The following is an 18,148-nucleotide window of genomic DNA, read 5'->3' on the forward strand; positions in this document are numbered from 1 at the left end:
GCAATTAGATTGCTAACAGGAGAAGCTTACCAGAAGCATGTTACACCACTTTTAAAAGAACTGCAGTGGCTGCCAACATATTACTGGGTCTATGAAGCCCTAAACAACTTAGAACAGGTTATCTGAGGAAATGCTGTGTACTGGATAGACCAGCCCAAGTCACTAAAATATTTGAACAAAGCTTTCATGATTGTTGCACAACCTGCGAAAGGTCAATCTTGTGACAACTTGGAGGGGTTTCTTCGTTGTGGCTCCCAGCTTATAGAACCACCTGCCCTGTGAGATAAAGCAAGCATCTACTGTTCTAGTTTTTTGGCACTTGCTAAAAATTATTCTCCAAGGCCTTTCCTGATTCTTAATACCAGTGCGCTGAATTTATCCTGACTTTGTCACTGCTGTATTTACTGTATCCATCGTATTAGAATGTTTTTTGTGAACTGCCTTGAGATATTCTTATTGAAGGTGATATAAAAGTATTTTAAAATAAAATGCGAGCACATAGCAAAATTCATAAATCTAGATGTATCATATAATGCACATGAGCTGCATGGGTCTTTCTGTTATAGAATTGTGTCGCAGTCTGAAGCAGCCCCAAATTACTGGCTCACACCTCCTCAAAAATAAGGCCTTGGGCAGTTGCTTGACCATACAAGGTCACTAGCAGATACAAACTTACCTTTTGCCAGTCTCTCCAACCGCTTCCCATGTTCTGGAGGTATAGCATACCTAGCAACGGAAACAAAAGTGCCCATCAGTAACACTGAAATTTTAAAAACAGAGCTCATTACCACACTGATTCACTGAGAGCCTGTTTGTAGATTACGCTACTTACCCCCATCCACCACACTGGCACCAACTCTAGGGGACACTGGGTGCCTGGGCACTCACAATTTTTTTTTGTGGGGGCTAAGACCATGGGGCTCTGATGCGACTTCTGGTTTTGTAGCGGAAGTTGTCGGAGGCCCAACACGACCTCCAAGGCGACATCCGAGGCCCGGCGAAGCCTCCAAGTGACTGGTATAAAACCAAAAGCCGCATCGGAGGGTCTCTCAAGGCTTTGGGCGTGGCCTTGGAAGCAATGTCCGAGGCCCTGCCAGGCCTCCAATACAACTTCTGCTAGAATTTTTTATTATTATTTTAATAACATTTCAGTGTTTCACTTTAATTGTATTTAACCTATTAGAATGTATTAGGCTTGATTTTTGTGTGTTGTGCATTTGTGAGTCTTCCCCCTTCCTACACTGCACTTCATCTCTCCTTATCTACCCCTGAAAGTGGTACAAATGGCAGGATGTTTTAGAACCAGAGTAATCAGCTATCCTTGAAGCTATCTGAGACCCAGGAAGAGGATTTTATGATGTTCTTCCCTCACTGAAGGCTAGGTTGCCAGGGTAACGCCAGACATCCGAGACCTAAAATGGTCAAATGGTCTGGGCACATCGGGGCCATTCCAAGGTGATGTGGGGGTCCAGTATGGAGCCCCAGCATGATACCAGTAGGGAGCCATGTGTGCTTTACTTCCTGATATATGTGAAGATGTTTTATGACTCTTTGTTTGCTGTGTTTGAACTACTATATAAGCTTTTGTTCCGAAGTGCCTTGGGGCAGACCTTCTCAACTGGCACGTTGAGTGGAGTGAGCTCTGCCCTATTGCAATAGCTATAATACCAACACTGGGTCCCGAAATATGGATGCTGGACTTGGAAATAGTTTCCTTGTTTCTATGGTTTATTCAAAAGGTGGTTGATCCTCACCTGGGTAACAAACAAGGTGGTGAAGACGTGAAATCTTACCACACCATGCAGCCTCAGAAGCACCGCTGCAGCGTGCCTACCTAACGTGATGTCATGGTGTCATGTTACGTCGCGGGCGCCATTGGGCACCCATATCCTGGGGCCCAAATTGGCACCCTCCATCCACCATGGTTTCCCTGAAGAGATATCTGGAGCAAGCCATAGGCTCTAATCTCCACCCACCCTCTGCACCAATAACTGAACCAGGAGGTCCTACACATTCGGATACTTCTGCATTTCCTCAGGGCCTCTTCTACCTTTCCCTCATAATTCAAGTACCGTCATACCTCGGGATAAATATGCTTCAGATTGAGCGCTTTCGGGTTGCGCTCTGCAGCAACCCGGAAGTAACAGAGTGCGTTACTTCCAGGTTTCGCTGCTCGCGCATGCGCAGATGGTCAAAATGCCGTCATGCACATGCGCAGAAGCGGTGAAACGCGACCCACAGACGTGCTGTTGCGTCTTGCGTTCCATTCGGGATGCAAACGGGCCTCCGGAACGGATCCCGTTTGCATCCTGGTTACAAACTTAATTCGTTCCAGAGGTCCGTTCTTAACCTGAAACCATTCTTAACCTGAGGTACCACTTTAGCTAATGGGGCCTCCTGCTGCCGCTGTGCCGCCAGCGCACAATTTCTGTTCTCATCCTGAGGTAAAGATCTTAACCCGGGGGTTAGCGGCGTCTATAACCCGAAGTGTTTGTACCCGAGGTACCACTGTACTGTTTCACTGGTCAGAGGGCAGGACCTCAAGGCTGTTTATAGCTCTTCGCCCCTTGTTCCAACAAGCAGCAAAATCAGAATGATTTAGAACTGCATAAACAGCAGGTGGAAACCTGACTTTTGCATGGCTTGAATGTAGCCTACTCCTCAAAGGGAACTTTTGCCTCTGGCTCAACCCACCACTAGCATGTGGCCCCAGAAGGTTTCTCGTGAGGGAGTACAGCCCTCTGGCTAAGACAGATTCCCCATGCCTCCTGGAAATAATACTCTTGCCTCAGTGCTTGTTTACACACTCGGTGCTTCATTTATCACCCTGCTGCACCCCTCCCGTGAGGGAAGCTTGCAATACTCTGAAAACGGTGGCTTTAACCATAGTGGAAATTCAAATGAAAGAATGGAAATCATATCCTAAATTCTCCCTAGACCAAAGTGATATTTTCTGCCCTCTGAAGTGATCTGAAGACTCATAATGTAAAATCTAATGTAACAGGATGTCCAGGAAGAAAAATTGTACGGAAAGAGGATTCTTCAAGACTTAGTGTTTAAGCTGATTTAAACTGGCAGCTTAAAACAGAAACAAAAAACAATTTTCCAGGAACAGAAAGCCATCCTGTAACAGCTAATCTTATGAAATAAGAAGAAATCTTTAGTGTGACCCACAACTCTTTTGACTAAAGCCACAACAATGGCCCTTTAAACTGTGTAATTATCAAATAATTCAGTTTTGCTCATCTTGGACTTTTTAATTTTTTTAATGCCATTTATCGGTAACATGAAACAAATGAGTAAATTAATCCAGATACAAACACTCCTTTGTGGGATTAACAACCCTAAAAATAATTTAAAAAATGAACAGGAACTGAACTATTCCATTCCTTCTGGGAATATGTCGAAGGATTTGGAAAAGGCGTATGAGGCAGCAGATGATTAATGCAACATCCTTAGGTCTACTATGCTACTTTCACTTAATTAGTGCCTGTAATTGGGAGTTGTAAAGATAAGATTAATTGAATCTTGAGGATGTTAAAAGTTTAATATGTTGGAACATGGTTACTGCGTTATCAGAGTCTGCAGACTGCAAAGGCAATGCATGAAGTTCTAGAGAGGAGTCCCAGGGAGAGAATTAAAAGGAGTTTGCTTGGACAGGAACCCAGAAAATTGTGTTAATGCGCTTAAAAGCAGAATAGGAGGAAATATCTGCAGCCCATGGCCAACAAACACACGGAAAGAACAGCCAGAGCACGCTTGGCTTGCATTTAACAGGAGGGGACTCAGTGCCTTCTTTCAAGTGATCAACAAATTTAAGAATGGAAGAAAAAATGAACTGAGCCCAGCCGTTGCACTAGTAGCACATCACATACAGAACCACATAACGAAGGAGCAGATGGATGGGACGGGGTGAAACCTAACCCTCCTCCAGCAATGCTCTCTCTTGGCTATAGGAAGAAGTCAACAAACAGTTGTGGTTGTCAGAACTCTGGCCCACCCAAGATGGGTGGGGTCTTGCCTATGACTTGTGCTGCCTATCCAAACCTCAGCAACAGTGCCTCGCTCCCCTCCCCTGTTCCAACATTTAATATATAGAGGGACAGAGGATCAACCTGGTAGTTTTGAGGTGCTCCAGAGGCCCTCGCAGCACCTCTGAAGCACAGCACAACTGTTGATGTGATCTTGCATCTTCTCCCCAGCTCCAAGAAGAAGGCAGCGGCTCAGTTCGTCACACACATAAGGCAGAAGGATCACTGCCCTTGTAAGTGGAATTGTGAGCCCCTAAGTCATGGAGGTTTAGAAATCAGAGGGCAAACTAATGGATAGCATTAATCCAGTTAAAACAGCCACCTAATGCACTCCTATGTGATGGATATTTATTTCAGTTATTTATATCCCACCTGTCAGGATACAAATCCTTCCAAGGCAAACTACAGGTAACATTAAATTGCATTATAAGGTTGACAGAGCAAACAGCGTCAACATACAGGTAGGTAGCCGTGTTGGTCTGCCGTAGCCGAAACAAAATTTAAAAATTCCTTCCAACTATGTTTGTGTATATATGTGTTGTATATAAACACATAAAAATTCATCAGGACACTTCTCACAGTGCAACTGGTGGGGGTAAGAAGAGGGCAAGATAAGCTGGAGTGGCTTCTGAAATGCTTTGCCTGTATCCCTCCCTCTCCTGGAATATTCCAAATGACCTGGACATCCCGTTGCACCAGCAACCATAGTTATTCATTCAATCTATATCCCAGTTTTGCTCCAAGGAGTTCAAGGTTGTGTATGTGGTTCTCTCACATCAATTCTATCCTTACTACAACACTATGAAGTAGGCTAGGCTGAGAGACAGTGAAGATCATGCGGCTGAATGAGGATACAAACCCTGGTCTCCGAGATCTTAATGCAACACTCTTAACTACTGTATCACACTGTTAATGTTCAGCTTCAGCCTTTTTGGTTTCTGCTTGAGCAAGGTCTTCCACAAACAAGAGCAACTGGCCCTCATATTCCCCTAAGGAACAGGTGTTAGAGGATTTAACCAGGTTTTATTATCTCAAAGACTTTTTGAAAACCCAGAACCTCTAAAATTAAGAGCATGCATCAAATGCTGTTGTCCTCCATTTGTTCTCAGAAGGAAACCGATCAAGCACGTATAAAGAGCCCACAATAATTAGTCATATCAGATTAGAATCCCCATGAGAAAACAGAAGTCCATGGATTTTATTCAGAAAGACAGACTACAACTTCAATATACAATGGCTATTTGGTAGAGGAGCAAGTCCCAAAATAAAACCCTGATTTAATACTTTGGCTTCCAGTTCTCAAGTTCACAGGATCAGACCTAGAAATATTTCAGGAATCTGGTTATGCAATCATCTTAAAAATTGATGCTGGCACCTCCCCCGACAAAATGAAGTCTTAAAATGGCATGGTTTCTGCAGGTGTTATGCTAACATCTCAATGTGAAGTATTTCCGCAGTGCAATAGCAGCCAACTCATAGGGGCTGAGGTCCCTTCAGACCTCCTCTTAAAATATTTGAGAGGACCCCCCCCCCAGTTGTTGGGCATTGCCAAATAGTGTGTGAGTACCGTTTCATGAAGTTGATTGTGCGGGGCGGGGCTTACCTCCCCACCCCACCCCCCGGGAATATTTTGTTCAAGTAGGCACCCCTCCCCAGCGCCATGCATGATATCAGAAAATTAAGGGGTAGTCTCTGCCTAAACACACCCCGCCCGTGTTCTCTGCACTTCCCCATGACTAAGTACGTGTGTGTATGTTTAGGTAGCAAAAACAGCAAGAAGGAATACCAACAATGAACAAGGATCTTTGGTTTTCAGTCACTGGCAGCAGTTCAGAAGATATTTCTCCCTGCAGCCTGACACAGGCACTCATCCCTGAAAAAACATCTTATCAATCCGAAGGCAAAACAGGACTCCCGTAGTCTCTGTCTGCCACGCCCTGCTGATTAACATCTCATCTACCAGCAGCCTTCCTGCAAAGTAACATTTCACATCTATACAGCTGCTGTATTATAGCTCTTTGGGGTTTTCAAAGCACTCCATATCTTTCCAAACAACCATGTATGGTAGGGCAGTTTTGCTATCCATAGCTTGCAGACGGGGAAAGGGGTGAGGCAGAGACACAGTGGCTTGCTTGAGGCCATTAAGCAAGCTCATGGCAGAAGCTAGATCAGAGCCCAGCTCACAGCATAGCCTCTTAAGACATAAGGCTACATTAATAATCTGTATCATAACCCCACATTTTCTTAGAGATCCGTATTTTGTGCCAAATGCTAGCTTTCCATAGGAAATTCCAGGTAGCTAACAACTGTACCCATAGGAATTCTTATCTGGAACCTCAGCACTCAACCACCTAACCAGTTTTGCCACACTGGTGGGATAGCTTCCCCACTTGTCCACCCTGATGGCCACCAGCTCCTTTCTCCAGTGCTTAACCTACCTGCCTATCGCCAAACAGCAATTTAATCTTCTGTTTTAAGCTCTCTGGTTTCTCTGCTCGAGGAGAGGCAGTGATAACAGGCTATCCTCGGGGAGGAAGTCAAAATGTCAGGGAAGATCAAACTGTTCGCTCATTAACCTCAAGGCGAGGTGTCAAAACAAAAGGGAGATGTTCAAATATCCAGAAATATCATTTCTGCCAGTTGCTCTGAAACCCTTCCATTACGGCTGCAGCAAGGCCCAGGCACAGCACTACCTCCAGATCTCATCTTGTAAATGCATTTGTCATAATAGATAAGCCACACACACCCTAGAAAAATAAGGTTTATAATGGCAAGTGGTTAACATAGAAATCTCCTTTTATTTTTTAAAAAGGAGAGAGCATGACCCGAACAAATATTCGGAATTCCCAAATGTCAGCATGTTACTAGAGCAAGCTGCCACATGTAAGTTTTCAAAACAAGGATATAAACTTTAAAGTCAGAGGGGTTGTACCCAGCGAAATTCTACTCAGACTAAAGCTACTGAAATTAATGGAGCTAGATTTGTCGTCTCCTTTCATTTCAGCGGGTCTACTGACATTGGATACAACAACCCAACCTTGGGAAAAGTGAACTATACAGCCTTCCCAGGAAGGCAGCACTTCAGGAAGCCTGACAACATGTGTCCGGTAGTGACAAAAAGAACTGCATTCAAATGGCCACTCTCCCTGTTGAACTTCAGCCAACTGACAAAGACTTTTCTATTTCAACAGACATTTAAGGGTTTTTCTGTCTGTATGATTAATTTTAATTTATTTTCCCCCACTATGCTACTTGTAATTTTTCGGCACACTGCTGAGAAACTTCAATGATCAAGTGGCATATAAATAAATATAAATATAAATAAATAAACTAACACAAGGGGCACACCTATGGTTTTCACTTACTAGTCAGCCTCCAGTTCAGGTGTGGAGAACCTCTGGCCTTCCAGATGTTACTACACTACAACTTCTATCACCTTATATATTTCTTATCTGCACTTTCATAAATATATCAAGGTGACTTACAAAATATGGTAAAATCAGTCCAGAAATATCCCTAAAATATAATTTAAAATATGGGTAGGCAAACTAAGGCCCGGGGGCCGGATCCAGCCCAATCGCCTTCTAAATCCAGCCAGCGGACCGTTTGGGAATCATGTTTTTACATGAGTATAATGTGCCCTTTTATTTAAAATGCATCTCTGGGTTATTTGTGTGGCATAGGAATTTGTTTTTGTCTTGTTTTTTCTTTCAAAATATAGTCCGGCCCCCCACAAGGTCTGAGGGACAGTGGATCGGCCCCCTGCTGAAAATGTTTGCTGACCCCTGATTTAAAACGTCAATGATTCAGTACACACTGGTAGGTTAAAAAGAGAAATCCATATTGTGAAAGACTGTCTAAATGGTAGTTTTCAGAAGAAGTCTGAAAACTGGCACGGTTGGTTTCTGATGGATCTGTACTGACAGGGAGTTCCACAGGGCACAGCCTGCCACCCTGAAGCCTCTCCCCTAGTGAAGGCCACCCAAACTTCAGAGGCATGGGGAATCAGCAGAAGTGCCCCATCAGAGGATCTCAGTGATCAAAGAATTACAAGACTTCTACTGTTTCTTACCTCCTCGAAGCCACAGAGCAGAGCAAGCAAGAGCTCTTTTGGGGGGGGGTCAGCACACTGGGCCCTTTGGCAAGAAAAGGGGGTCCAATTCAACCCCTGGCTTCTCCAGTTGAAGAACCCAGCCTTCTACCCAAGACCTTGGAGAGTTGCTGCCAGTTTGGGACAGGTGGGCCAATAGTTTGCCCTCATTATCAAAGTAGCTTCATATGTTCATAGATACTGGAATTTTTGACACATGTCCCATAGCATTGATTCCAAATGTTTTCAACTACCTATGTGTCTTTGGCTGCCCCATTTCCCCTACACAGGAAGCTTCTAATATGATTCCCTGTATGCTTAAGTATCAAAGTACTAGGAAGACAGCACTTTGTGCCAGTTATTTCATTCGCATATCAATGATATGTGTGCAACCTGAACTGAAATGATGGAACAGTTCCAAATACTGCAGATTTAGGGAGTGCTTGGTGCAGCAGTGGGGGTGGAATCACAAGCACCAGTATTCCATGCCACATGTATTTATTAGTGCTGAAACATTTAAAAAGAGGTGTGAGAAATTTATGATATGCAACCCATTGAGCCCAGGTATTATCTGGCCCTTTGAACGCCTAACTACAAATGATTTCCCCTAACCCCAGTGGATCAAAACATACATCCTTTTTAAATCTAAGAACCAAGCCAGCACAGCCAGGAAAAGTTCATAGTGAGGTGGAGCAACGTTGCTGGAATTCAGTAGCTCTCACCATGTAGGACATATCTTTGCATTCCAAGAGGCTAAAAGGCACCCCCTCTTCAGCAGATATGTTGCTCACTCCTTAAGTAAGTTGTGACAACCTTCCAACCTTCTTGACAAAGAGAAGCACACATAAAACCTTCTCTTTACAAATACAGCACACCTACACACTCCCTTTGTAAACAGCATAAGCCAAAGAAGCCTGGATTTTAGATATCTACCCATCTCCTGGGTAACAGATTGATTTGCAGTCACAAAACTCAGTACCTGTCTATGACACTCACTCAAAGAGCCACAACAGCCTCCCACCCTGCATTTCAAGGGCCCTGCAAATTATCACTTCCCACACCTACCAGGAAGCCCACAGAAGAGCTCCCCTTTAAGACCGACTAAGACAGCTTGCAAAGAAGAAATTCATTCCTTGCACAGTGTTTTTTGCTTTCATCAGTTTCACTGCCGGCCCCCATTTCATCCCTCAGATCTCAGCTGTTACTCCTGCCAGCCAGTTACTAGCTCCCTTAGCTGCAAACTTGCAAGTCAAGGTTCTCGGGTTGCCCCTAGCAACCCAACAGGTTTAGAGCTGCTCCTCTCTTCCTGGCCCCTGCTTCTCCTACATGAAACAGCTGAAGCTGCTTCCTGCCCCCTTCCTACAAAGACATTTTTCTGTAGGGCTTCACTCTTTTGATAGAGCTTCCCCTCTAGGTGTGTCTCATTTCAGAAACTGGATGAGCAAAGAAAATCATCCAGGGCATTTCAACTATGAAATGGCTGGAGAGCTAGTGCCAGTGGCGTAGCGTGGGTTGTCAGCACCCGGGGCAAGGCAAGTAATTTGCGCCCCCTAACCCGTGGATTTGCGCCCCCTAACCTTAACCCCCAGATGTTGCGCCCGGCCCCCCCTGCACCCCCCACACTACGCCACTGGCTAGTGCACCCTGGCAGTAGCCAGAGGTTGAATTCATCTATGACCATCTCTTTATATATTTAAGTGTGCACTGAACTAAGCTATTAAGCTATGCCTGTTGCCTTAATACTCTTTGCAAACACAGTTTGGAGCACAATGCGACAAATTAGCTAACTTAAGGCTGTTGGCAGTAAATAGGTAGCTTATGAATGGCTTTCTTCATGGCTTCAGCTGCCAAAATTATAAGGTAGCCTGGGGATTAGTTAACTGCAACAATTCTGGAACCTAGAAAAAGTTATAGAGTTTCTGACTGGTGTTCTGTGTAAATCCTTTCCCAATCAGGCAGGATATTCTGCATGCCACACAATAAATCTTGACTGTGTTTTCCACCACTGCCCCGGCATTGTTTTGCATTTTAAATGTTGCCATGGCTTATTTTCTTAGATACAGTGGTACCTCGGGTTAAGAACTTAATTCATTCTGGAGGTCCGTTCTTAACCTGAAACTGTTCTTAACCTGAGGTATCACCTTACTCCTGAAGGACCAGGTGGGAGTCATTTTGGACTCACAGCTGTCCATGGAGGCACAGGTCAACTCTGTGTCCAGGGCAGCTGTTTACCAGCTCCATCTGGTACATAGGCTGAGACCCTATCTACCCGCAGACAGCGTCACCAGAGTAGTGCATGCTCTGGTTATCTCCCACTTGGACTACTGCAATGTGCTCTATTTGGGGCTACCTTTGAAGGTGACCCGGAAACTGCAACTAATCCAGAATGCGGCAGCTAGACTGGTGACTGGGAGCGGCCGCCGAGACCACATAACACCAGTCTTGAAAGACTTACATTGGCTCCCAGTACGTTTCTGAGCACAATTCAAAGTGTTGGTGCTGACCTTTAAAGCCCTAAACGGCCTCGGCCCAGTAAACCTGAAGGAGCATCTCCACCCCCATCGTTCAGCCCAGACACTGAGGTCCAGCGCCGAGGGCCTTCTGGCGGTTCCTTCACTGTGAGAAGCTACCGTATTTTTTGCACCATAACACTCACTTTTTTCCTCCTAGAAAGTAAGGGGAAATGTCTGTGCATGTTATGGAGGGAATGCCTACGGGTGGCATGCCTACGGATTTTCCTCCTCTAAAAGCTACGTGCGTGTTATGGTCGGGTGCGTGTTATGGAGGGAAAAATACGGTAAGTTACAGGGAACCAGGCAGAAGGCCTTCTCGGTAGTGGCACCCGCCCTGTGGAATGCCCTCCCACCAGACGTCAAAGAGAACAACAACTACCAAACATTTAGAAGACATCTGAAGCCAGCCCTGTTCAGGGAAGCTTTTAATGTTTGATGCATTACTGTAATTTAATATTTGGTTGGAAGCCGCCCAGAGTGGCTGGGGGAGCCCAGCCAGATGGGTGGGGTATAAATATTATTATTATTATTATTATTATTATTATTATTATTATTATTATGTTAATGGGGCTTCCCTCCGCCGCTGCGCGATTTCTGTTCTCATCCTTAAGCAAAGTTTTTAACCCGAGGTACTATTTTTGGGTTAGCAGAGTCTGTAACCTGGAGCATCTGTAACCTGAAGCGTCTGTAACCCGAGGTACCACTGCATATAAAGCAGGCTAATCTGTGTCACTGGTGATGGGAAACAAGTATCATCTCTGGTCAAGCAAGCAAGGAAGCACCTGTAAAGTGGGGAGCCTATCCACATTTCAAGCCATCAACAGACCAGAAATAATATATAGTTATGAATGGGTGGATTGGTGTTCTGGGTGTTCCAAGACAAAAACAAGAGAGTTCAAATTTGTGAATATCATTCAAAAATAACGTTCTGTGTGACACTGTTAACTATAAATAACCACTCATTAAAACTGTTTAGAACATATTTGACACTTAACTTTGGTTGTTGTTGTTGGCTCAAGTTTCTTACACTGGATGCATATTCTCAATACCTGTCCAGAGGTTCACTTCAGGAACACCTTATAGCACACTAATTCCCTAACTTTTCACCAAGCCCATATTAATGTGTCATAAGGAAACTGATAGTGCTCTGCAATCAATGTGAATTGAATAGAAGCTCCTGTGAGCCCAGAATAGCCACTCACAGATCAGGCTGCCTGCTCACTGCTCTGATGCTTCTTCTCAGCCCTCCCTGGATGTGAGTAATTCAACTTTGTCCGTGCGACATGACTGGATCACTCAATCATTCTCAATTAAGAAACAGGTTGAACTAACCACTTTCAGAAAAGGCTGTCTGTTGTATCTCTCTGCCTGAGCTGGCCTCCCTCCAAGAAGCCACACCAAGAGTAGCAATTCATACAAAAATGCTGGGGAGGGGGCCCTTAGGGAGGGGACGGGTAGGAGGTATTAATCTTGGTGGATGTATAACTTAGCCTAACCTAACCAGTAAACCACCAGAGCAAAGCATGCCTCCAATTTGTGACTGTTCTACACTTCCCTAACAACCACACATCCTCTAATGTTTAATCTACAGGGTAATCAGATTAAAAAATTGTTTGCTTGGCAAAAAGCAGAAGCTTTATAGTTGCTTACAGGGAGCCTCCTAACTGGACAATCCCATGAGAAAGATACTTTTCATTGTTGCTGAAGAGAATGCTATTAATAGTGCGGTTTTCTCAGTGTTTTGTTTATTCCCCTGGAATGGCTTGATGGATGTGAATAATTATGAGACTATAAAAGCAAGCAAATGTGTTATTTTCTATCACTCCAGATCATCAAACAAATAAAGTGTGAAACAGCATTTTTGAATACAATTTTCCCCTCTAATGGCTTAGAATTATTATCAAGCACAATGAACATAAATAAGCAAAAGCCCGGCGAGCTTAAAAATTAAATGAGTGTGTCAAGAAAGAGGAAGACAGACCAGCCATCTCAGGATACAATGACTGAATCAGAAAACCTATAAAAGATGACATGGCAGGCAGAAGATTCACAGATACAGAGACATCACTGCCACTAGGGCCAAGTGATCTATAGAGACCTTCCCATCTATACTATATTACAACCCCCACCCCTTCAGGCTTCTCTCTTGCGAAAGGGAGGAAATTCATTTACCTTATCCCCAAGCAATGAATGCTGTTAAAATTTTATTTGCAGCAGCCCTAAGCAAACCTGTGCTGGTTCTCCCTATTCAAACATAACTGTTTCCACCTGCAACTCAACAACATTAGATGAGGGTTAGCCAACATGGGACTCTCCAGGGGTTGCTGGACTACAGTTCTCAAAATCCCTGACCACTGACTATGCTAGCTGTGACAAGTGGAAGTTGAGAGCTCAACAACTCCTGGAGGGCACCCCAATTGTAGACAGTTGCCATCCTCAGTTTTCCTATTCGGTCTTTCCCTGCTCCACAAAAGGGCACAAACTTCAAAAGCTTTATAGAGGACGTCTATTTCAACTGCTACTCTGAAGAGGAGCCGCCCAAAGCGGCTGGAGCTGCCCAGAGTGGCTGGGGAAGCCCAGCCAGATGGGCGGGATATAAATAATAAATTATTATTATTATTATTATTATTATTATTATTATTATTATTATTATTATTATTATTATTATTATTATTTATATTAGCCAAGACAGGAAGTTCTACCCTCCACCATCAGAGGCAATATTCCTCCCATTACCAGTTGCTGGCAATAGCAGTGGGCAGGGGCGCCATCTGGCCTTTAGGATTGCAGGTGACCGCCGCTGTAACACAGACACGCGACATCATGCACAACACACAACGTCGGGTTGCGTTTTTGGAGGGGGGCTCATTGGGGCATCTGGTTGGCCACTGTGAGAAGAGCGCTGAACCCGATGGGTCTTTGGGCTGATCCAGCAGTTCTCCTTCTCCTTCTAATTTTGAAACAAACCTCCACAGAAAGATCCCACTCCTTCTCCAGGAAGCTCATTCTGCCGCTGAACTACTGCTAGAGTAACACAGCCTACTCCCAACATTTAGCGTAAATGCATTTTCTCATAATTTAAACTCATTCCTTTTTAGCAAACAGAGTGGACACAATTGCCTTTAATCCAAATTTCCTTTTAGACATTAAAAAAACAACAACACTGAGTTTCCCTTTTACGGTATTCCTATGAACAAAGAACATTACATATTCTTCCAGGGATTGATTCAGGGGGGTGCATCTTATTTTTGTACTCCCCATACGCTCTTTATGCCCAGCACAGTTACACCTTACAAAGAAAGTTATTCCTGAGCTCCTCCTGCTGCCTCCCTTGATGGAAATCATTTCTCTCTCAATAGAGGTGCTCTGGGAAGGGGTAGAGCGATGGTCCCTGTTCTGGTAACTATGTGTCAGGGTTCACTAATACGATGTGATGGGCTCATCTGCCACTCAATGATCCCTGGTGGGGAAGGCACATTATATATAGAAGCAAAATGTTTTTGAATGAGGCAGCACTGCAGCTCAAGAGATGTGGCATCACTCCAAGGCCTCATATTTAAACCTTTAAGTACTAGACTATGAAATATTATTTCAATACACTATCATAGTGGCGAGACTTTTACATGCACAAGATGGAAAGATTCAGCATCACCTACCATGGAGGAATGGTTGTTAAAATTATTGGACTTAGCTGAGGTGGCAAACTTAACATGTATAATAAAAGAAAAATCATTTTCAATAGTTACTAAAGATTTGGAACGCCTCGTAGACTTTTGGTGTGAAAAAGAAAATGAACTTATGATATCTGGGTTTGAGGATTGAAGAAAATATTGGTTTACAGAAAGCAGACTTGTTGGATGTTATCTTGGAGTAGATGTGTTGAATAATTTTTTTACATAGCTGACAGACGAAGAATTGGAAATTCTCCCCTTCCTTCCTTCCTTCCTTCCTTCCTTCCTTCCTTTTTCTTCTTTCTTTTCCTCTAATTGGTTTGTGTTTTTATCTCAATTAGTTTTTTTATCTTTGATAAAAAGATATTGGATATTTGATTTTTACCTTCGTATACAGTGGTACCTCGGGTTACATGCGCTTCAGGTTACATACACTTCAGGTTACAGACTCCGCTAATCCAGAAATAGTACCTCAGGCTAAGAACTTTGCTTCAGGATGAGAACAGAAATCGTGTTCCGGCGGCGCGGCAGCAGCAGGAGGCCCCATTAGCTAAAGCGGTGCTTCAGGTTAAGAACAGTTTCAGGTTAAGAACGGACCTCCAGAACGAATTAAGTTCTTAACCCGAGGTACCACTGTATTTTCTTTTAAACTTTAATAAAAATTATTGGGAATTGGACGGTATTGTACTGATGAGTGGGATGTCAGGAGACCACATGAAAAGGGTTATTTTACAGAGTCAAAGAGGGTGGCTGTCTTTAAACAAAATATAAGACACTTTATCTAGCACAACAGTGAAGTGTGTCTCAGATTTTAGTCTGGGTAGGATAGGTGGGGAGAAAATGTGTCCCAAGCTACAACAATTTAGGGAACACCCATGTAAAGGTTGCTCTTTTTATGTTATTTTTGCTTCCCTGACTGAACACACCAAGCTCCTTCCACTACACGGCTTGCCTTCCATCTTCTTCTAAGGTCTCCTTTGGGTTATTCCAAATTTGTCAACCAGAGTTCCACAGAGATGTAGAGTTTTAGAAAGCCATTCAAAGTGCTCCCATTCTGATCCCTACCACCATCACCACTTCAGCACCACAGCAATTAAGTGGTGATTAGATTGCTCAACCTCCTTGCAGCGTCCCTTCCACCAAAGAGCAAATGCCAAGAGTTCAACTGGCAGACTTTTGAAAATGTCACTTCCATCCAACTCACATTGGAAGGTGCAAAAGTTAATTTCACAGTCTCTGCACAAGGTCTGGGCAAAAGAGGCTCCATATAGTTTTTAACATGCTATAATTACCAAAACCAGAAACAGTAACCAAAAGAAAAGGAGTGGATATTAGTGCATTTAAAATGCCTGAGACCATTAGTCAAGTTTACTCATGTCAAACTTAGTGACCATTCACAGAAACTAATACCTACATAACCTCTTCCTGATGACAAGAGCTGAAAGCTGTCAATTAAAAGTTCTGCAAGATGCAAATGTGTCCAGGGACAGCTAATGTGAACACTGGCATTTATGTCCACAACCTGGGGATTGGAGAAACATTATCCAAGACAAATCTGTGCTCCCATCAAAAATAGACTCATTGGTGGGAGAAGCTACATGCATCCACCTCCACCAGCAGGGTGTTAAGAGGACAGATTAAAGTCTGCTTTTAAAGCCCCAACACATCAAAGGCAAAAGGCAGGGAAAGGTAGGTTGCTTGATGACATGGTTCATGCTTTTACTTTATGCTCCAGCTTCTGGGGCTGAGAAACAGAAGCAATGCATTACACAATGGTGCCATATATTACAATGAGCCTGGAACAATGTTGTTGTTGGCATCCATCGGTCTCACACCCCAGAGCAATGCTAACCTATAGTAAAACAGCCCATTCATTAAAAAAATACCAGCACATCTCTGTGAGCAAGGTAGAAAATGGCTGCCGAAAGGTGGGCTCAAAAGAAACCATAAACTGATATGAATCAAGAATGGGGATTTGGGTTGCATTCCCTCACAAGCGATCTTCTGAGGGCTGCCTGCCAGTGGCGGACAGGGCCAGAGATAAAAGCAGACACAGCAATGGGTGGGTTTCTTAACTTTGTACAGTAGACTACATTCTAACCAAGCAAAAGCCAGTGGTTTCTACAGAGAGATACATGCCTCTCTCCAGCCAGGCAAGCAAGAGGCATTCTCACAGTTCAAACAGCATATGCAAGCCAGGCAAATGAACTCAAGCATGGTGTAGAGCAAGACCAGTGAGGGACAGGGCATCTCTGGAGATCGCAGAGTCAGGTAGAGAGGGGTGCAGAACCACATTGCTCAAACTAATCCACATTTGCAACATTTTAATGGTACCCCTCAGTATTTGCAAATTGCTCCCAAGCTAGAAACTTTAGTGTGTGTATAGGTCCAGTTTCTCACTTCCTAACCTGACCTACTCCTGCCAACCTAGCAGTTCGAAAGCACGTCAAAGTGCAAGTAGATAAATAGGTACCACTCTGGCAGGAAGGTAAATGGCGTTTCCGTGCGCTGCTCTGGTTCGCCAGAAGCGGCTTAGTCATGCTGGCCACATGACCCGGAAGCTGTACGCCGGCTCCCTAGGCCAATAAAGCGAGATGAGCACCGCAACCCCAGAGTCAGTCACGACTGGACCTAATGGCCAGGGGTCCCTTTACCTTTACCTTTAACCTGCCCTACCCAGATCCTACACACTCCTACATCAGCAGACTGAGAGAACCTGGGCCAACAGCAAGCACAGTTCCCTTTCAATTATCTTATCAGGATTGGGTCATTTGAGAAAGTTTGACAGAGGTAATAACTGGAACTGTCCTATAGTAAAATAAATGATATGCACAAGTTGCTCTTTCAACTCCAAAAAATTTGGCAAATGAAGTGAGGAAACCTCAGTGTGAGTTCCTGCCTCCATCAGAAGCCATTTATTCACTTTATGATTATGATTACCTGCTCCAAAGATAAGATCAGGCATGAATCAAGTTCCTTCTTCATGGGAAAGGACTGTTACCAAGATAATGCAGTTTTATCTTCAATTGATCATTTTACAGGACAACAGAGGATTGAATTCGGTATCTTTAACCGGCACCTGCTAGTGATTTTTAACACTGATTTTCTTCTTTCTTGAAATACATACACACTTACAACTCTGTCAGATAAACATAGGGACTAGAGTGTATTTACTCAGACTCAAAACAATAGAGTAAAATGGAAAATGGCAGGATCAGAGTGCAATCACACAAAGTGCTCTCACATTAGAAAGCCCAAAGCAGGCAGGCAGATGCAACGCTTTCAGAAAGACTAATGTTTGCATCCACCTCTTGTGCAAAGGAGACTGAAGCTAAGTGGTGTCTCAACATGCCCCAGATTGGGAACAATTTGGTTTTTTTAAAAAAATCAAGATACCCACATGGCCACTCTTTTTCAAGTCAGAGGGCCTCAGCTTAACTTCACTGAGTTTGGGGGTGGGGGTAGGTAGGAGGGCAAACTAGACTAATGTAAGACACCCTGAAGGATGGGTCAGTACACATGTGAATGGTTGCTTTCTCTGGCAAATTTTTTGCTCCAGGTTTTCTTCTGTGAGCGACAAAGAAGAAATGCTGGGATTTGTAGAATGCAGCTAGGTGAGGCTTGTGAGAGGAGTCACACTAGGTGTGACGAAACCCACCATTTCCAGAAGATGTAAGAGCTTACACAATTTGCGCCCTGAGTTCAGAATCATCTGCAAGTTAGGGGAGGAGTACACACGCTTCCTCCATGGTCAGCCTAGAATAGCTGCACCATCTCACACATCGGGCACCAAGCTGCAAACTTGTTGTATTTCAAACAATAAATTGTTCTGGACAAGGAGCA

General features: G+C 43.9%; 2 protein-coding genes across 5 annotated transcripts in view; one reads left to right on the forward strand and one right to left on the reverse strand.

Annotated features, from left to right (window-relative positions):
• The window catches only part of KDM4B (lysine demethylase 4B), a 188,554-nt gene that overhangs the window by 124,022 nt on the left and 46,384 nt on the right, over positions 1–18,148 (reverse strand). For all 4 annotated transcript variants that reach the window (XR_014520980.1, XR_014520981.1, XM_083483665.1 and 1 more), the window contains exon 6: positions 677–726. Coding sequence is in view for 2 of the 4 variants with exons in the window: in XM_083483665.1 (XP_083339791.1) it covers positions 677–726 (50 nt within the window). In the remaining 2 variants the exon portion in view is untranslated. The remainder of the gene's footprint in view (positions 1–676; positions 727–18,148) is intronic.
• Positions 1–18,148, forward strand: part of LOC310697329 (perilipin-3-like) — a 181,528-nt gene that overhangs the window by 40,520 nt on the left and 122,860 nt on the right. The window lies entirely within an intron of this gene.

Source organism: Podarcis liolepis (assembly GCF_965112155.1).
Source record: "Podarcis liolepis genome assembly, chromosome: 18".
Lineage (NCBI taxonomy): Eukaryota > Metazoa > Chordata > Lepidosauria > Squamata > Lacertidae > Podarcis > Podarcis liolepis.